General features: G+C 41.0%; 2 protein-coding genes across 3 annotated transcripts; one reads left to right on the top strand and one right to left on the bottom strand.

The window, feature by feature from the left end:
- The first annotated feature begins 2,024 nt into the window (after positions 1–2,024).
- Positions 2,025–7,708, top strand: LOC136695671 (aldo-keto reductase family 1 member B1-like). The gene is made up of 10 exons (XM_066669893.1): positions 2,025–2,103; positions 3,155–3,322; positions 3,421–3,537; positions 3,616–3,693; positions 4,361–4,483; positions 4,561–4,667; positions 4,788–4,869; positions 5,342–5,425; positions 5,508–5,590; positions 5,675–7,708. Exons 1-10 carry the CDS (start codon positions 2,038–2,040, stop codon positions 5,715–5,717), a joined length of 951 nt encoding a protein of 316 aa, XP_066525990.1. The 5' UTR covers positions 2,025–2,037; the 3' UTR covers positions 5,718–7,708.
- A 191-nt stretch (positions 7,709–7,899) lies between these two features.
- On the bottom strand, positions 7,900–18,993 carry akr1b1.2 (aldo-keto reductase family 1, member B1 (aldose reductase), tandem duplicate 2). Of its 2 annotated transcripts, none has more exons than XM_066669891.1 (10): positions 18,381–18,646; positions 17,080–17,247; positions 16,814–16,930; positions 15,441–15,518; positions 15,178–15,300; positions 14,569–14,675; positions 11,948–12,029; positions 11,250–11,333; positions 11,065–11,147; positions 7,900–9,413 (listed from the first exon to the last, which is right to left on the bottom strand). In XM_066669891.1, the coding sequence occupies exons 1-10, from the start codon at positions 18,444–18,446 to the stop codon at positions 9,371–9,373; spliced, it is 951 nt and encodes a 316-aa protein (XP_066525988.1). In that variant the 5' UTR covers positions 18,447–18,646; the 3' UTR covers positions 7,900–9,370. The 2 variants fall into 2 exon arrangements, with proteins under 2 accessions (XP_066525988.1, XP_066525989.1); XM_066669892.1 differs by lacking the exon at positions 18,381–18,646 and adding an exon at positions 18,879–18,993 and having other exon boundaries at positions 7,903–9,413.
- Between the last annotated feature and the right edge of the window lie 18 nt (positions 18,994–19,011).

Below are 19,011 nucleotides of genomic sequence, written 5' to 3'. Positions count from 1 at the left end.
TCCTAAGCTCTTTGGACTGCTACTTATGCAGTGTTATTGGACTGGTTACACTTAGGAAACTATTAAACACCTGACTCTGTTAGCTAACATACACATACATTGACTCTCTCTCTCTCTCTCTCTCTCTCTCTCACACATACACACACTACTCTGAGAGCCATTCTACCAAAATTAGGAAAGTGAGGATCTCTTAAGCTCTCTGTCTTGGATGCCAGGCCTAGTGCTTAGACAATAACGCCACATCGGAGCCAGCTTAGATATATTCAGGTCAGGGCTGGATTTCCTAAAAGGATCTTAGAACAAAGAAGACTCTTAAGCAGTAAAATGAGCATCATACTGAACCCCCTCTCTCCCTGTTAAGATGTTATTGGGAAACTAGCCCTGACTTGTTAGTCTCTACAAGACCCAATAGACCATCAAACATTCCCTAATCTGGTCTACCAGGTTCCACAGCTTGGAAATGAACAGAAGAAAAGTTTATTTTTCTTTAACAATCACATGATGAGTTGGTGTGTTCTCCCTGTGTCTGCATGGGTTTACTCCGTGTGACTGTCTGTGAGGAGTGTGGTGTGTTCTCCCTGTGTCTGCGTGGGTTTACTCCGTGTGACTGTCTGTGAGGAGTGTGGTGTGTTCTCCCTGTGTCTGCATGGGTTTACTCCGTGTGACTGTCTGTGAGGAGTGTGGTGTGTTCTCCCTGTGTCTGCGTGGGTTTACTCCAGGTGACTGTCTGTGAGGAGTGTGGTGTGTTCTCCCTGTGTCTGCGTGGGTTTACTCCATGTGACTGTCTGTGAGGAGTGTGGTGTGTTCTCCCTGTGTCTGCGTGGGTTTACTCCAGGTGACTGTCTGTGAGGAGTGTGGTGTGTTCTCCCTGTGTCTGCGTGGGTTTCCTCCGGGTGACTGTCTGTGAGGAGTGTGGTGTTTTCTCCCTGTGTCTGCGTGGGTTTACTCCAGGTGACTGTCTGTGAGGAGTGTGGTGTGTTCTCCCTGTGTCTGCGTGGGTTTCCTCCGGGTGACTGTCTGTGAGGAGTGTGGTGTGTTCTCCCCGTGTCTGCGTGGGTTTCCTCCGGGTGACTGTCTGTGAGGAGTGTGGTGTGTTCTCCTCGTGTCTGCGTGGGTTTCCTCTGGGTGACTGTCTGTGAGGAGTGTGGTGTGTTCTCCCTGTGTCCGTGTGGGTTTCCTCCGGGTGACTGTCTGTGAGGAGTTGGTGTGTTCTCCCTGTGTCCGTGTGGGTTTCCTCCGGGTGACTGTCTGAGGAGTTGGTGTGTTCTCCCTGTGTCTGCGTGGGTTTCCTCCGGGTGCTCTGGTTTCCTCCCACAGTCCAAAAACACATGTTGGTAGGTGGACTGGCGACTCAAAAGTGTCCATAGGTGTGTGTGTGAGTGAATGTGTGTGTGTCTGTGTTGCCCTGTGAAGGACTGGCGCCCCCTCCAGGGTGTATTCCCGCCTTGCGCCCAATGATTCCAGGTAGGCTCTGGACCCACCGTGACCCTGAACTGGATAAGGGTTACAGATAATGAATGAATGAATGAATGACATAACACATTGTCAGCTGCAAAGCTACAGTATCAGTAGGTAATCTTCATTTTTAATTTGGGACTATGCTGAGTGATGTTAAGTGAAGTGTTGTGTTTACCATTCTGTGGTGAAAGAAATGCTTAAACAGTGTCCATAAGTTAAAGTCAAATTTTAAAATATTAATAATATTAATAATATAAATTTAGTTATTTTAACCTTTCCATAAATTAAGGTTGAACAACAACCTTGTGTATCACCTTTGTACATAAAATGTCTCTGCATCTTCACTGACTAAGGCTCAGTGTCCAAGCAGCTGAAGGGAACATGTAAATGACTGATATGTCATGTTGAATACAATATATTGTCCCTTTAAGTTGAAGTTTAAGAGGCTAATGGGTGGAGTCCAGACATGGCCAATCAGATCTTGATGGGAGTGTTTAGGGGCGGGAGTTGTTTGTGAAGCAAAGAAACTTCTGCAGGGATCACTACTTTCCTGACAGTGGGTTTGAACTGCTTGGCATCATGGAATCTGATTTTACTCTTGGTACTGGAGGAAAAATGCCCATTGTAGGGCTTGGGACATGGAAGGTAAGAGTACAATATTGTTTACTCTTGTCCTGAAAAATACTGATATATATATATATATATATAGGGGGATGTGTGTGTGTGTGTGTGTTTGTGTGTGTTAAATTAAGCACCAAACATAGTGGCAGAATACTTTATAAAATTAGAAATGGCTGAAATGTTTCTTTAATAATAATAACAATAATAATACATTTTATTTGTAATGCATTTTTACATTTCAAAGAAATCTCAGTGCTACATAATAATCAGAAGCAAACATAAAAAAACATTAAGAAACAAAAAAAATAATGTCATAGGAACAGTAGAGATGTAAAAAAAAAATCTTAGTAAGCCGTTTTGAATAAGAGTTTTTAGTTGGAACAGAAAGCATTCTGTTCCATTCAGTAATGCATTCCAGGTCTCTGGAGCTGTGACTGTGACGCTACCTGCTGTGCCACCATGCCGCCCTATTGGCAAATGGGTTGTTAAAAATACACTAACAAGTCATATAACCCATAGACATCTCATAATAATAAGCATATTTATTTATGAATAGGGTATCGGTGTGTAAGCGTGTTACATTACGTCATGAAATGCACACACCATTCCAATACAATATTATAACTTATGGACATTCATTCATTCATTCATTATCTGTAACCCTTATCCAGTTCAGGGTTGCGGTGGGTCCAGAGCCTACCTGGAATCATTGGGCGCAAGGCGGGAATACACCCTGGAGGGGGCGCCAGTCCTTCACAGGGCGACACACACACACACTTTTGAGTCGCCAATCCACCTACCAACATGTGTTTTTGGACTGTGGGAGGAAACCGAAGCACCCGGAGGAAACCCACGCAAGCACAGGGAGAACACACCAACTCCTCACAGACAGTCACCCGGAGCGGGAATCGAACCCACAACCTCCAGGTCCCTGTGTGACTGCGACACTACCTGCTGCACCACCGTGCCGCCCCAACTTATGGACATGTCCACTTCTAAAGAGACTGTTCAGTTCAATGCTTTAAAATGTTGCAACATTTAGAGAGCAACAAGTGACAGTGATGTTTCAATGCAGGCCTCTCCAGGGGAGGTGACAGAAGCTGTAAAAGCAGCAATTCTGGCTGGTTATCGTCACATTGATGGGGCCCATGTTTACGAGAATGAGAAAGAAGTTGGGGATGGCATCCGTGTCATGATTGACCAAGGAGTGGTAAAAAGAGAAGATCTTTTTGTGGTCAGCAAGGTAAGACATTAAGCATAATCTTGTTGCGTTCCTATGCCTTTAATAAAATTCACAAGTAATCACACTACACAGTCTAAATAGACATTTAATTCCTTCAGCTTTGGTGCACATACCATGAGAGACATCTGGTTAGAGGAGCCTGTGAAAGGACCCTGAGTGACCTAAGGCTGGACTATCTGGATCTCTACCTCATGCATTTCCCCATGGGCTTTAAGGTAGTACTTATTTTATGTGTATAAACACACACGATGAGATTAGCATTTAAGTCCTGATTGTTGGATGTGTATTTGCAGCCTGGAGAAAACCTTTTTCCTTTTGATGCAGAAGGCCAAGTGATTCCAGATGACAGCAACTTTCTGGACACATGGGAGGTAATAAAAGAATTGTCTTTTTTAAATTAAATTAATAAGAAATATTTTTGTAAAATTCATTCATTGATTCGTTGTCTGTAAGCACATGTCCAGTTGAGGGTCGCGGTGGGTCCGGAGACTACCCGGAATCACTGGGCGCAAAGAACACACCAGGAACACACCCTGGAGGGGGAGCCAGCCCTTCACTGGGTGACACATTCACTCACACCTTCAGACACTTTCAATCACTCAGAGCAGGGCTCGACCCTACAACCTCAGGTCCCTTGAGGGACCTGGAGGTTGTGGGTTCGAGTCCCGCTCCGGGTGACTGTCTGTGAGGAGTGTGGTGTGTTCTCCCTGTGTCTGCGTGGGTTTCCTCCAGGTGACTGTCTGTGAGGAGTGTGGTGTGTTCTCCCTGTGTCTGCGTGGGTTTCCTCCAGGTGCTCCGGTTTCCCCCCACAGTCCAAAAACACACGTTGGTAGGTGGATTGGTGACTCAAAAGTGTCCGTAGGTGTGAGTGTGTGAGTGAATGTGTGTGTTGCCCTGTGAAGGACTGGCGCCTCTTCCAGGGCGTATTCCCGCCTTGCGCCCAATGATTCCAGGTAGGCTCTGGACCCACCACGACTCTGAATTTGATAAGCGCTTACAGATAATGAATGAATGAATATTTGTTATTTAATCATAAAGGAAATGGAGAAGCTGGTGGATGACGGATTGGTCAAGGCCATTGGAATCTCCAATTTCAACCGAGAGCAGATTGAAGCCATTCTGAACAAGCCAGGCCTCAAGCACAAACCTGTCAACAATCAGGTGGTCTTTTAGAACTTTTAAAAAGCTTTGTGTTTTTTTTCCCCCAATAGATGATCTATTTTTATGCTCTACTACAGATTGAGTGCCATCCCTTTTTGACTCAGGAGAAGCTGATAAACTTCTGTCAATCTAAGGGCATCTCAGTGACTGCATACAGCCCCCTGGGATCCCCTGAAAGACAATGGTTGGTGAAAATAAAAAGCTTTGTTGATTTTAAAGAAGACAGATCATTAGGTTTCAATATCTGTATTGGAAAAGGAACTACTTTGAGTGTGTATTTACTAAGTGATCTGTTTTTTAATAGGGCAAACGCACAAGAACCATGCCCACTTCAGGACCCACAAATCAGGGCCATAGCCGAAAAGCATATGAAAACAAATGCACAGGTACATATATGTTTTACACCTATTTTACAATCATTTTTTTTCTTGGGTGACACTGTGGCGGAACAGAACAGATAGTGTGAATGCAGCACAGCTCCTGGGTCCTCACCTTGGGTCACTAACTATGAGCAGTTTTGATTTGTTCCTGCCACATCTGTGAGTTTACTCAGAGTGCTCTGGTTTCCTTAAAGGAAGCCTGTTATTGCTCGGCCCTGGAAAAATTGCATTTAATTTTGGAGGAGGTTAGGAAACCCCAAACACACGCAGCAACATAGACCTCATACAGGGATTTTGTTCTGTAGATCACTGTGAGTCAAAACAATTACCTCTAACACTTGATTTTTAATTAAAAATAACAGTAAGCAGTGTTTTTATGAGGATTTTTGAGGGCTCTAAGACGCAATGTGCATTGCATTATATATATGAGTCATATCCCCATAGTGTCTCAGATAACATGACTAACTTTCTCGGCCAGGTCCTAATCCGGTTCCACATCGAGAGGAATGTTGCTGTTGTTCCCAAATCTGCCAATCCCAAGAGAATTGAAGAAAACTTCAAGGTAATCGTATTGGACTTTGAACTTTGTATGTAGCAAGCACTCCACATCTGACAAACGTGCTGTGAATGTGTGTTTGAAACAGGTCTTTGACTTCAAGCTTAGTAAGGAAGATATGAACACCCTTCTGAACCTCAACAGGAACTGGAGAGGATTTCCAATGAAGTGGTGAGTGGAGGAATATTAAGGAGATTAGTGTAGGGTCTTTCTTTGTAATCCAAAACTCATTAATATTCTCACTTTGTCATTTAGGGCTGTTAATCACAAGGACTTCCCACTGCATGCAGAATACTGAGCTCCAGTCCTGTGCACGGTCAGAACATTTTTCTGTGCCACATTCAGTGCAAAGCTGTGGGTCCCAAGTCAACTTTAAATAATTGAATGAAACATTTTCTCTTTGATACACCCAAGTCCCGAGCTGTCAGTCTAGCTGCTATACTTTGTAAGATCACTGGAATTAGAAACACCTACCTTGTATCTACACTCCGTTCATTTTATCAGCGACACTGATCACACAGCACTTTATAGTTCTACAATTACAGACTGTAGTCCACCTGTTTCTTTGCATACTTCCTTATCCGCCTTTCACCTGGCTCTTCAGGGGTCAGGACCCCCAAACAGACCACCATAGAGCAAGTATAAGATTTACAAACTCAACCTGCGCTTACTGTGAAGGTTAAAACATCTAGAATGTACCGGGGTGATATAAGACAAATCAGCACCTGGAAACAGGGTCGAGTTAAGGTGCCTATACATCAACAACGCAAGGACGGAATGGTAGACTCATACGCATGCAGGGGGTGTCTGTTTAGAAGGCATGTACATGATTGGAGCAGGGGCAGTGTTTGTATAGCTCAAAATTGGAAGGATATACACACTGTCCAAAACCTGATAAACCAGAACACACAAACACACTGTGCCAGGCTGCCGCACGATCAAGTGAATCTTTATATTCTGTTAATCTGGCATCATACAGAACTGGGAAAGTGTACACTGCACCGATTAGTCTTTCCTCCATTTTCTGTCATTGGTCTGTGCCCACCCATCCTCGTTTCTATTGGTTGACGTGCCACGTCAGAGTCCCTTGCAGCAAATGTCGAAATGGTTTGAACTTATTTGACACTTCATGGAGCGAAGTTAACTGCATTCAGTTTGTAGTCTGTCAGAACCCACTCAGAGTCCTAACTGAAATACATTTAAGGAATATGTTTCTGACGCTCTGTCAGCCTCTGGTGTGCAGGCACCTTTAAAAGTTTCAGAAGATGAGTTAGTGCTGCGTTACCTGTTACATGGGTGAAAATGTACTCAGTAGAAGGTGGGATGTGAGGCTTCTGAAACGCTCTTGGTGGAATATACAGGGTGAGTCAAAAGTCAAAGGACACCATTAATTTTCACATTGGAAAGACCTGCCCTTGATCCAATATGGCGGCTTTTAAGATTGCATACATGTTCTGGACATAGAACATTTACAACATCTCTGTATAATGTGTATATATAATCTGAGTGACCCCGCCATGACAGTTAACTGCCCGGTGGGGAGGCCGACCCAAATTGGATCAAGGCCCAACCAACTCACACAGAGCACATTCCTCCCACACAAAGCACATTCTGGCACGTAGGATTCAGAACTGGAGCAAGGGGACGTGACAGGAGATGCCAATTTCCCCACATTTTGGCTCTAAAAGCTGTGACACCCTGCATTTTTGGAGTGAGATTATTAAGACGGATGATTTGTTTGAGATAGACGAAGCTCCGCAGCTTTCCATCAGTCGGAAAGAGGGGCAGATATTCAATAACTGCTAAACCGAGAATGCTGATGCTCACTGGTCATTCTTTTAAGCCAATCAGCAGCCAGATTTATCTCTCCATCATTAAGTGCTGTAGCCAATGGAGTCACAGTCCCTTCTACAATGGTTTGATTTGCAGTGTTGCTAAGAGCAGCAGGTCAGTGCTGAAACACTAGGGACCTTACAGCTGCTTTTAGATAGAACTAATATTAGCACCATGTCTTGGAGAATCATTACATTGACCCTTAGCACATCTGTAATGACAATAAAGCTGATTAGCTTTTAGACCCAATCTAATTCTTTATAAATAAAAATCACAGACAATTTCATATAAGATTAACATTACCATTCTTAGAGTGTAAAACAAAAATAGAAATTTCAAATATTCATATTTCAATATTTTCATATACACTTTATTTTTAATGTTTTAGGTTCAATATATAAATTTTAAGGACTGGGTATTTTTGAATCTTTTATAGTTTTTGTATACTACATTAAACAGATAATGTTCCCCCATTATATATGTTATTAACACAAAATGAGTTTAAAAATATAGATTTTTAAAAAGAAAATAAAAAAGGTTTTGTCAAATTTGTTCCCTGGGGTGACATGATTTTAGCTCATTTTCTTATATTAAATAAATAAATAAAGAAAAGCTGGTTGAAGCATTTGCTTTATTATGTGTATCATATAAACCAAGTAGGATTTAGAAGCCAGAAACTGTTGTCTCATCACGATGAGTGATTTAACAAAACAAAAAACAGATGTTACAGCTATTATTTCATGTGTTTATTTGAGGTATATTTGTTAACCCCTAAGTGCTAGGCTTGTTTAAAAATGTACAGAGCACAAAACAATACCATGGAAGTCACTTGCATTCATACTTCAGAGGTCATAAAATTGGTTTTGATCTGTTGTGTTATAAAGCCCCTTTATAATGAAACTTCTTCATTCGTTTTTGTGTTCTCAGCGAGGGAGCATGCAAAAACAAAATCAGATAATGAGGTTATTCTCATGCCTAACAGTCTCATACTTGAATTCCATACAATTGTCTCTCCAGTTTAGTCTTTGCCAGTTGTCGGTTAGATATTTCTCCCACAATCACTTGACATCACCAAGCTGGGAACTGAGGAGCCTCAAAAGTTACCAAATATACACTATATAAGATCATTTGTCCAGGAAGTAATTAATGCATTTAAGTACCCCAAGGAATACAATAACTCAAGGAATACAATATTGGATAATAAACATTTAGGTGTAAATGATAACCGTCATATGATTTTGATGCCCATTCATTTAGAAATTGTTTACTGAGGAATATTAGGAAGTGGACAAATACTTTTTAATCAATAGGGAGGAGGCACAAAAGCAGAAGATGCACTTAAGCCTCTTGGAGAAATTGAAACTCCACATTTAACACATCCCTGGCAGTAACAATCAAACCAAAACAAACCATACACTAGAGATCAATTTGCATTCAAAACCTAACCCGGAAAGCCAAGCATCCAGCCACAGAACCCAGGGAGCAGCTGAGTGTTAGGCTCAAGGGCACCTCAATCATGAATACTTTTAGGAGAGATTTCCCAACATTTCTTTCTGCTAGTCCAGGGGACAAATCAGTGCCAAGCCTACTTCTTGGAAGTAGTTCTTGGGAATAAAATAAAGACAGAGAATGCAAATAATAAAACCTAGAAAACTGGAGTTCCAAGCCTGCTTTCATAAAACACATTAAAAGGGATGAACCTAAAACTGTACATATTTGAAACTACCAAAAAACAACTGAAATACTGAAACTCTGGAGTGTAAAACACAATGTGGAACTACAGATCTTTTTTCTCCCATATTCCAATGAAGCTTTTCCAAAAAGAACACCAACCAACTTAATTTATTTAAGTAAACGTTCAAAAACACAAGGCCTTGTTCATTCCAAACTCAACAATATCATCATGTTAACATATTAATCACATCCTATTTTCACCTCAGTAAACAATCTCCTAAGAAACCAATAGGCACCTGTATGTTTTGCTTTCTCTTTATGTTTTACAAGCTTTAATGAAACCAGAGGGCAGGAAATGCAATCTTTCAATGTAAAGGGAACAAAGAACCAGATCGAAAGCTTTTTTTTTTTTTAAAGCAGCACCTGGAGAAGCCTTCTTCCATTTTAATATTCAGCATTAAATGGGTAGTCCTTATGCTTCACCCCCCTGTGTGAGAAACATAATGAGAACCAATTACTGATTTATCAATGAATAATTAATTGTCTAAATCCTACAAACACTAAGTGATAAATGTTAAAGGCTAAGCAGGGAAACTCTAATAGGCGTCTTGCCTGTGACGTAGATGGTGGACAACAACTCTAGAAGCTGCACTTAATTTAATGCAAAATGTGGAAAAGGTGTGTTGTTTTTGGCTGCAATCATTCAATGTACAGTGGGACATCTGTGAACAAATGGCCCAAAGATCCCAAAATATCCAGAAAATGGACTAAATTTGTCCACTTTAAACGGGCACTTTGGAAAGGACCATCCGCTCACTCCGTTATCTGTAGCTCATTTCACTGGCGCTTTTCCAACAATATGGGCATGTAAGGACACCAACGAAAGGTGTTCAAGAGCCTCTGTAACATGGAGGTAAACAGGGTAAGGACACTCACTTCGCCTGTTTTAGTTGGTGTTAGTTAACGTTAGCTTGACTCGCTAAACTCGGTGGCTCAGATTATACTCGGCTACGTAGCTGCATTACGGAGGTTTATAGTGTCGGATGAATTCGAGTTCGACTTCGATCACATTTACAAGAATAACGGTACCTCTACATTTGAGTTTAGCTTATTGCTAGGCTATTGTCATGAATAATGTTGGTTATTTAGCTAGATACTGTCATAACAGTCAGTCATAACGGTGTTTTACCGCGGCGTTGTTCAGCTGTTGTCCACCAGTGACGTCACGGTTGTGTTCAAGAATTTCCGTAGCGAGCTCGGGTTTTTCCGTCAATTTAATAAAATTGTCAGTTTTAAAGTAAATTAAGCTGCTATTTTCATTTTAATTCCTACTTATATCTGTCAGTAACTACAATAATGTGAAATATTCATGGAGGTCCATTAAGTGGTGCTTAGCCTTTAAAGAAACACTACATGAACAAAAATATGTGGACACAATTTATTTAGTGAGCTATAACACTGGCTTCAAGAATGGCACAAGTAGTTTTGTTCCACTCACTGTAAGTTATGGTGTAAATTGCACTGCTACACCACTACTGATTTCAAAATGGCGTTTAAATCTGTTCTGGTCTATTATCACTGTTTGGTCACAGAACTTTCCAGATCATTGCATAAATAATGGCTCTGAATTAGGCTTCAACCCCTCTCATATATACACTGATACACAGCAGAGTAATCATTTCACATATTTTCAGGGAACAGGATGTTATAGCTCTGGAAGGCCAGCTGTCAAGCTCTGACTTCATCTCCAGCAAATCCTTTGAGAGAAAAGCTAGACCTTCATTATTCACCAGACTAACACATGTTTTTATGGATTCATGAATGGCAGCCCACCACTTGAAGTTGAATGAGCCATTTCATGCAAGGCCTCACCAGAAGAGGGGAGACACCATACAATGGGAACATGAATTTAGAATCAGAAGTTCAACAAGCACACATTAGTTAAGATGTTTAAGTGTCCATTATAGTTGTGGCCATGCAGTGTATCACACTTCTGCAGTCAGATAAATGCCTTGGGACAACTTATGGTTTTCCAAACTCACATGATATAAGCAATTTATATTTTCAAATTGTGACACAAAGTAAAAAACAACAAAGTAGATATTCAGCTAAAAAAAGAAAAAGAAAAAAACTCTCACCAAGGCATGGGGCAAACCCTGAAGTTCCTGTTGAAGCCTAAAACAGTTTTCATCTCCTCATCACTCAGTTGGAAATCAAAGACCTTTTAACATAAACAAAGAAAAACGTAACACATTTGGACAGTTCTGCATCAAGCCTTAGCAGCCTTAACTCTGGACTTTATAATTCTGTGAGCTGAACTTACTTGAAGGTTCTCCTGAATGCGAGAAGGAGTGATAGACTTAGGGATCACAATGACATTCCTCTGGATTTGGAAGCGCAAGAGGACCTGCGAGATGATATATTACAAAAAAGGTACATATTAAAAATCACACATTGTTTGCTATATTGCATTGACAGCTGTGGAAAAAATCCTTTCTTACTGTTCCTCTAGTAAGAGGCCAAGTCTGAGTCTGCATCAGTGTGCCAGTTTTGGAGCTGGACATTAATATGTGATAGCCTTGTGCTTGGTTGCCCCCATCTGGTGCAAATGAAAACTGTCCTGTGTAGACTGAATACGGTACTGTGGTGTTACATAATGAAACACCAAACTTTGAACAATTTTAATTGATCCAAATCTAAGTACATCATCTCCAGGAATATTCATAAATTAAGTACATTGTAGATAAAGAAGAAATATGTACAAATTTGGACACTTTTTAAAATCACACAAGAAAATGAATGACCAAGCTAAAATATTTTAACATCACAGTTATGTGTAATTGTATCATTAGGACTTAAGTGATGTGTTTTATTGTAGAAAGAAACTACACAATTCTAGCATTCTTTGTTTGTGTACGGTGATTATTCTAACACAGGGGCATATCCAACAGTGTGTGGTAATTAATAGTTGAGTGCAGGGATGTTTCAGTAGGAGGAGAGAGGAAAAAAAAGTCTCCCTACCTGAGCAGTGGTCTTATTATACTTCTGGGCAATGGCTTTGATGTTTGGGTCCTCTAGCAATGAAGGGTCCTCTGGTTTAGCCCTGGAAACATAAATATGATTTACATTACTCTACTGTCATTTGCTTCACAGTCCAATGCTGGTGGGCTTTGCACTCCCCCTTCTGACACAAGGTACTGAGTATGGTAACCTGCAGACACTTCTGTTAAACATCTGTGTCAGCAATGTGCACTCCAGTTCTGCAAAACTGAATTATTTATTCATTATCTGTAAGCGCTTATCCAGTTCAGGGTAGCGGTGGGTCCAGAGCCTACCTGGAATCATTGGCAGCAAGGCGGGAATACACCCTGGAGGGGGAGCCAGTCCTTCATAGGGCAACACACACACACGCACACTTTGCAGTCGCCAATCCACCTACCAACATGTGTTTTTTGGACTGTGGGAGGAAATCGGGGCACCTGGAGGAAACCCACGCAGACACAGGGAGAACACACCAAACTCCTCACAGACAGTAACCTGGAGCGGGAATCAAACCAACAACCTCCAGGAACCTGGAGGTTCCTGAAGCTGTGTGACTGCGACACTACCTGCTGCGCTACCGTGCCGGCCTTAAAACTGAATTAGCACCTTTTAAAACTTATATATATATTTGTATAGCAATGTATTGTAGTGTCTAATACTAGTGTATACTTGTCTTTTTTCCCCCACATTTATTACAATGAGTGGAGAGAAAGGTCATGATGTTATACTAGAAATAACAGCAATTTTACATATTTAAATAACATTACAATATATAAAATACATTTGTAGTAAATTATTATTTTTTCTTAAATTGATGACATTTTACTTGGTCAAATTTAATTCACTGTATCAGAAAATGTGAATTAAAAAAAAATTTGCTTCATGTTTCACAATTACATTGTGAAAAGAAAAATAAACACATAAGAACCAAAGGTAGCAATCGTTATTTAAATTAAAAATAAATATTATTCCCATTTTCTACCTCATTATGATGTTTTAGTAGTTTCTGAATTTATCTTTGTCTGTTCTGCATTATAGACAATCCCATGACAGCCTGCACCAACCACAATTAATGCAAGTATTAAAAGTTCACTTAAAAGCAACATCTACTGTTTTTGGCAAAATGCAGTTCTCTGGTTTTGTTCAGCAGCTCTGTGTCTTTTAAGGTGGAATAGTAAGCCAAAAAAAACAAAACAGCCTGTTTGTATGTGGCTGAAGTTGAACTTGTCTGCAAGTTTTTATTCACCGTTTGATTTACCATAGAAACATTAGCTACTCTAGTTGTGTAGTTTGTCATCTGTGTTTACTTTCATGCAATTAGTGCGCTCCCAAATTTAGAGTCAGTTCCATCTACATCAAAATAAGTCACTCCCACCTATGGAGCAGAAATAGAGCAACATTCTCATCTCTGTTCATGCTTAAAAACCTCCAAAATGCTGTTTTTCTGCCATTAGCAGAGAGAGAAAGCCTAGCATACAGGACAAACCCATTAACAAACACTGGGGCTTTATTTTTCACATAAAAACAGAGTGGAGAGCTAGCAACTGGTGAGGAAACATCCTCATACTTTTAAATTAAAATTATTGACGTCACCTTAAAACCATCTGACATTGAAGACTTATTTAGATTTTTCCACTCCATTGACTAGATGTTGCTATAATATGCTGTTAAAACTGCATTGTTTTTTAAACCTTGCTTTTGCAAGAAAAGGCAAGTCACATGCTCTGGTAAAATGTTTTTTCCCCTTGTCACTACAGATGTCATTGGAGCAAATGATACTTAAAATGTCCACATTAGGACCGTTCTAAGCACTTTCACTTCCCTGTCTCACATGAAGTTCAAACAAACTCAGACAATTCTGTTTTTCAGTTATGGATAAGTTTTTACTGTACTATACTGGGGTGGCACGGAGGTGCAGCAGGTAGTGTCACAGTCACACAGCTCCAGGGGCCTGGAGGTTGTGGGTTCGATTCCCGCTCCGAGTGACTGTCTGTGAGGAGTGTGGTGTGTTCTCCCTGTGTCCGCGTGGGTTTCCTCCGGGTGCCTGTCTGTGAGGAGTGTGGTGTGTTCTCCCTGTGTCCGCGTGGGTTTCCTCCGGGTGACTGTCTGTGAGGAGTGTGGTGTGTTCTCTCTGTGTCCGCGTGGGTTTCCTCCGGGTGCTCCGGTTTCCTCCCACAGTCCAAAAACACACGTTCGTAGGTGGACTGGCGACTCAAAAGTGTCCGGAGGTGTGAGTGAATGTGAGTGTCTGTGTTGTCTGGTGGAGGACTGACGCCCCCTCCAGGGTGTATTCCCGCCTTGCGCCCAATTATTCCAGGTAGGCTCTGGACCCCCCGCGACCCTAAATTGGATAAGCGGTTACAGATAATAGATGGATGGATGGATAATGAATGAACGGACTACACTGCATGATAATGCACTCAAAAATTGATTTCAGTGTTTTCTGTATCTTGTAAATCTGAAAACTGAAGAATACTAAACTAAGACAGACAGCAGGAATATAGTAGTGACAAATGAAGTTTATACAGTTTACACAAATTATACAGTTTAGCAGCTGTTTCAGTCTCAAAAGACTTTGTCTAGTGTGAAAGATTACCAACCATGGCCTGTCAGGAGATCCCAGAGGACTGTATGCCGTTACTGAGATGCCCTTAGAATGACAGAAGTCAATGAGTTTCTCCTGAGTCAGATACGGATGGCACTCAATCTGAAGAAAATAAACAACAAAGCTTAGAATAAGCTTTAATAGAGTATTTTTCTTTGCATTTGCTGATTCTCTGCAATCAGTCAAAGTGTGGATTTAAACTGAATTGACATCTACAACACTTGAAGTTCCACACTTGTTCAAAAAAAATATAACATTAAGAAAGCAACAGGATAATAAGCCTTGCCGGGAGCAAAGGACTGGCTATTGGGTACAAGATGGTCTTTGTCTGTGAATCTATCGCAGCAAATAAGACTCTGAGTGCAATTTAATAAGATTTTCGGTGGCTATTCTAATGACATTGACCTTTCTACTCTCTACAGCCTTGTGTTATCAAGCCAAGGCATGAGCTGGAAAGGTAGGTATACTAGTGTACCTGCACATCTACTGTTTTCTCTTTACTTTTAAAACCCTGTACATTAAATATGGATCAAAGTACATTTCAGATTAAATGATCTTATCTTAAAACATTCTCAGGTACCCTTGATTAGTGTCAGGACCTTACCTGGTTATTGGCAGGTTTGTATTTGAGGCCTGGCTTGTTTAAAATGGCTTCAACCTGCTCTCGGTTGAAGTTGGAGATTCCAATGGCCTTGACCATCCCAGCATCCACCAACTCCTCCATACCCTGTAACATCATTATCAATAGACCAGGAGTCGCAGCTGGTTCAGTACAATTAAAAAAAGAATATATATAAAATCACACATACTAGCATCCCAGACAGTGAAGTTAAATATTCAGCATTGATTTTGTTTTGTTTTCCTCACCTCCCAGGTTTCCAGAAAGTTGGTATCATCACTGATAGTCAAGCCTTCACTATCCAGTGGGAAGTTTTCTGTTCCAGCCTGAGAAATAGCAAATAACTGCTTCACACAAGTATATTACCATAAATCAGCTAATACATTTATTGTTACTACCCTCTTAAAACACAAAGTGCTATATACCCCCCCAAATATATCATCTTCATCTAAAGAAAGAAAATTTGGTTATTTATTTCAAGACATTTTACACATGTAAACAGTCATACCAAATAATCATTTAACACACAAAGAAACTATTGAGAACATGATTTTTTTTTAAATAAACAATTATCATGGTTCTGTTTTAAACATTTTGCACTGAAATATGTTTAAAAAAATGATGGTGTCACCTTCAAGAAAATGGAAACGTATCCAACTATGGCTTATTTGGTTACATCCGGCCAGTAAATACAAAAAACTGACTTTTGTAGTAATAAAACATTCATTCATTATCTGTAACCCTTATCCAGTTCAGGGTCGCAGTGGGTCCAGAGCCTACCTGGAATCATTGGGCGCAAGGTGGGAATATACCCTGGAGGGGGCGCCAGTCCTTCACAGGACAACACACACTCACATTCACTCACACCTATGGACACTTGAGTCACCAATCCACCTACCAACGTGTGTTTTTGAACTGTGGGAGGAAACCGGAGCACCCGGAGGAAACCCACGCGGACACAGGGAGAACACACCACACTCCTCACAGACAGTCACTCGGAGGAAACCCACGCAGACACAAGGAGAACACACCACACTCCTCACAGACAGTCACTCGGAGGAAACCCACGCAGACACAGGGAGAACACACCACACTCCTCATAGACAGTCACTCGGAGGAAACCCACGCAGACACAGGGAGAACACACCAACTCCTCACAGACAGTCACCCGGAGCGGGAATTGAACCCACAACCTCCAGGCTTATTAGTTATTTTATGCTGGAGACAAGAGAAGGTACATTTATCCTATACTTAAAAATCATTCTTATTAAAATATCAGGTGATCAGGTAAAATATCATATATGGCTCTGCTATCACAAAACAGTACAGAGAGAACGTTTTGTTAGGTTGTTTTTGTTGTTTAAAGTCAGTAGGATCATCACTAGAACCCTATCCATTCATCACATCACTCCTGTCCTTCAACAGCTCCACTGGCTCCCTGTTACATTTAGCACTGACTTTAAACTTACACTGCTCACCTTCAAGGCCATCAATCACCTTACCCCTCCATACCTCACCAAGCTCCATCACAAACAGACCCAGCTGGACTCTCAGATCCTTATTATCCATCAGCCTCACTGTCCCCCACCCCCTACCATCAGTTTATTTGGTCAAAAATCACCTGAAATCCCATTGGCCAGTGAATCAGATAGAGGTCTAGGTAATCCAGCTGCAGGTCACTTAAGGTCTTCTGACAGGCACCCTTTACTGCAGACTTGGCATGGAAGGTGCACCAAAGCTGCGGGGAGATTAAACATTTTTACAGTTTTACTCGTTTACTACTCAGTTTTATTGCCCAGTTTGCAGTCAATCCTCATCAATAAGAAGCATATAAAAATGCACGTAGTGTAGGTTAAGTGTTGTAATGTATTTCGTCCCACAACTTACCTTGCTTACCACGAATAGCTCTTCTCTTTTCACCACACCTTCTTTGATCATGGCGTGAATGCCCTCTCCCACCTCCTTCTCGTTCTGGTAGACATATGCTCCGTCAATGTGCCTGTAGCCAGCAGCTAAGGCGGCTTTAACTGCTTCAGCAACTTTACCTGGAGGTGACTGAGGGGAAAAAAAGCAAAGCAGTTGTTTACCTTAACAACTGTGCCCTCAAGGCTTATCACAAATGAAAGCCTTTACATTATTTCAGCGTATTCTTTATCAGTCAAAGAACAGGTCACCCACTCCCAAGGGAGGGTTAATACCATACAATGTATTAACATTATGTAATCATTTGTGAACAATATAGTAAGCTTATAGTGAATTTGTCTTTCCAGAAGATTTTATCTGAACCATGTTTACAGCGATATGAAGTCTTTAATATCACTCTTAAGCTGTTACAGTCATGATGTGCTCCAGTAAAGATATATTCCCAATTTTGTGAGTTTTAAATGATGAGTGGATCAGACCCAGTACTGCCGCTGAAGATTTTAAACACATCACTGTCACTGCTGGACTGAGAATAGTGCACCATCCTGTGAACAGATTTAGGGCTTGAGGATGACTAACCCAAACTGTGCAGCAACTAACGAGCAATATTTGTACCTGACTTTACACCTATAAGGTGCACCAACAAGGTGTGTGTCTCATTGGGTTTGTAGTGAGGGGGCACAGTGCTTAAAAACTCCAGCAGCACCTGCTGTGTCAGATCCACTGGAACAAGTGCAACACAATCACACCACCACGTCGTCAATGTGAATACAATCAGTGAATAAAATCACTGCCCATTGAAAAGCAGAGTAAAAAGGGGTGTGATGAAGTAGCAGAGCTAATTTTAGAAGAACAAATGACACTTGTATGGTATGTACCGTTGATATAATGGACAACGAGAAATGAATATCAAAATGAGACTACTTTTTGCAAAGCCAATGTGTGTAACATGGTCCGCTCAAACTCAAAATCTCACAGTAAATTTAAATAACTACAAAGATGTAATTTAAATTCAACTTAGACAGCTAAAACATGTTAACCACACTTATGTAAAAACAGATCGAAAAATAGTGTGTGTTTGAGAGTGAGAATGAGAGAGAATTTCTGTAATACGATCTTCCGCAGCCTTACGTTTTTAAAAGGTCTTTATAGTAAACCCTAAATTTAGTGCTTACTTTCTCCTTCTCTAATCTAACTAAACTTGTCTTAATTTATCTAACGTCTGATATGCTTTCGTGCAGCTCGTTAAAGTTACTCAGGCTCACCTTCCACGTTCCCAGACCCACTATTGGCATCTCCGCGCCCGTATTCAGTTTCACAGAAGTCGCCATAGCTGGATAAATCTCTAACCCGCTGAATATGTAAAGAATAAGGCTACTTAACGCCAACGGTCGGTTACAGAAACCGCAGCTCGCGCAGAGGACGCTCACTGTAACCGATTGGAACAAAGATTCGAATCATTAACGATTCGACTCTTTTCACAGACTCGTTTTCAGAGAACGGATTCACAATTCCAACTGAATCGAGCGTCGGTTAGCTAGATGAGTCATGAACTACGGCGATCAGCACATCTAATTTTTCATTTTATCAGTTCAACTGGTCATATACTTGCACGTTGTGGTTCTACAGTTACAGACAGTAGTTCAGTCCGCTCTGCAAGCGTTGTTAACCCCATTCACTCTCTCCTAAAATGGACCTTCAAAGAACAGATTTTACATAGATGGGGGATCATTCTCATCACTGAATTGACGCCGAGTCATTACCTGAGACTGAACGCTGCAAAACGGGAACACAGTTTATAAGATATTTGAACACATGAATCTTTGAATCGGACAATCGCCAAAATCGGTTCCCTCGACGGCTTCACTTCTTATCGATTGCTTCTGTCTGAATCTT

Source organism: Hoplias malabaricus, chromosome 4 (genome assembly GCF_029633855.1).
Source record: "Hoplias malabaricus isolate fHopMal1 chromosome 4, fHopMal1.hap1, whole genome shotgun sequence".
Lineage (NCBI taxonomy): Eukaryota > Metazoa > Chordata > Actinopteri > Characiformes > Erythrinidae > Hoplias > Hoplias malabaricus.
Note: the sequence above shows the minus strand (reverse complement) of the source record. Positions and strands in the feature narration are given on the sequence as shown.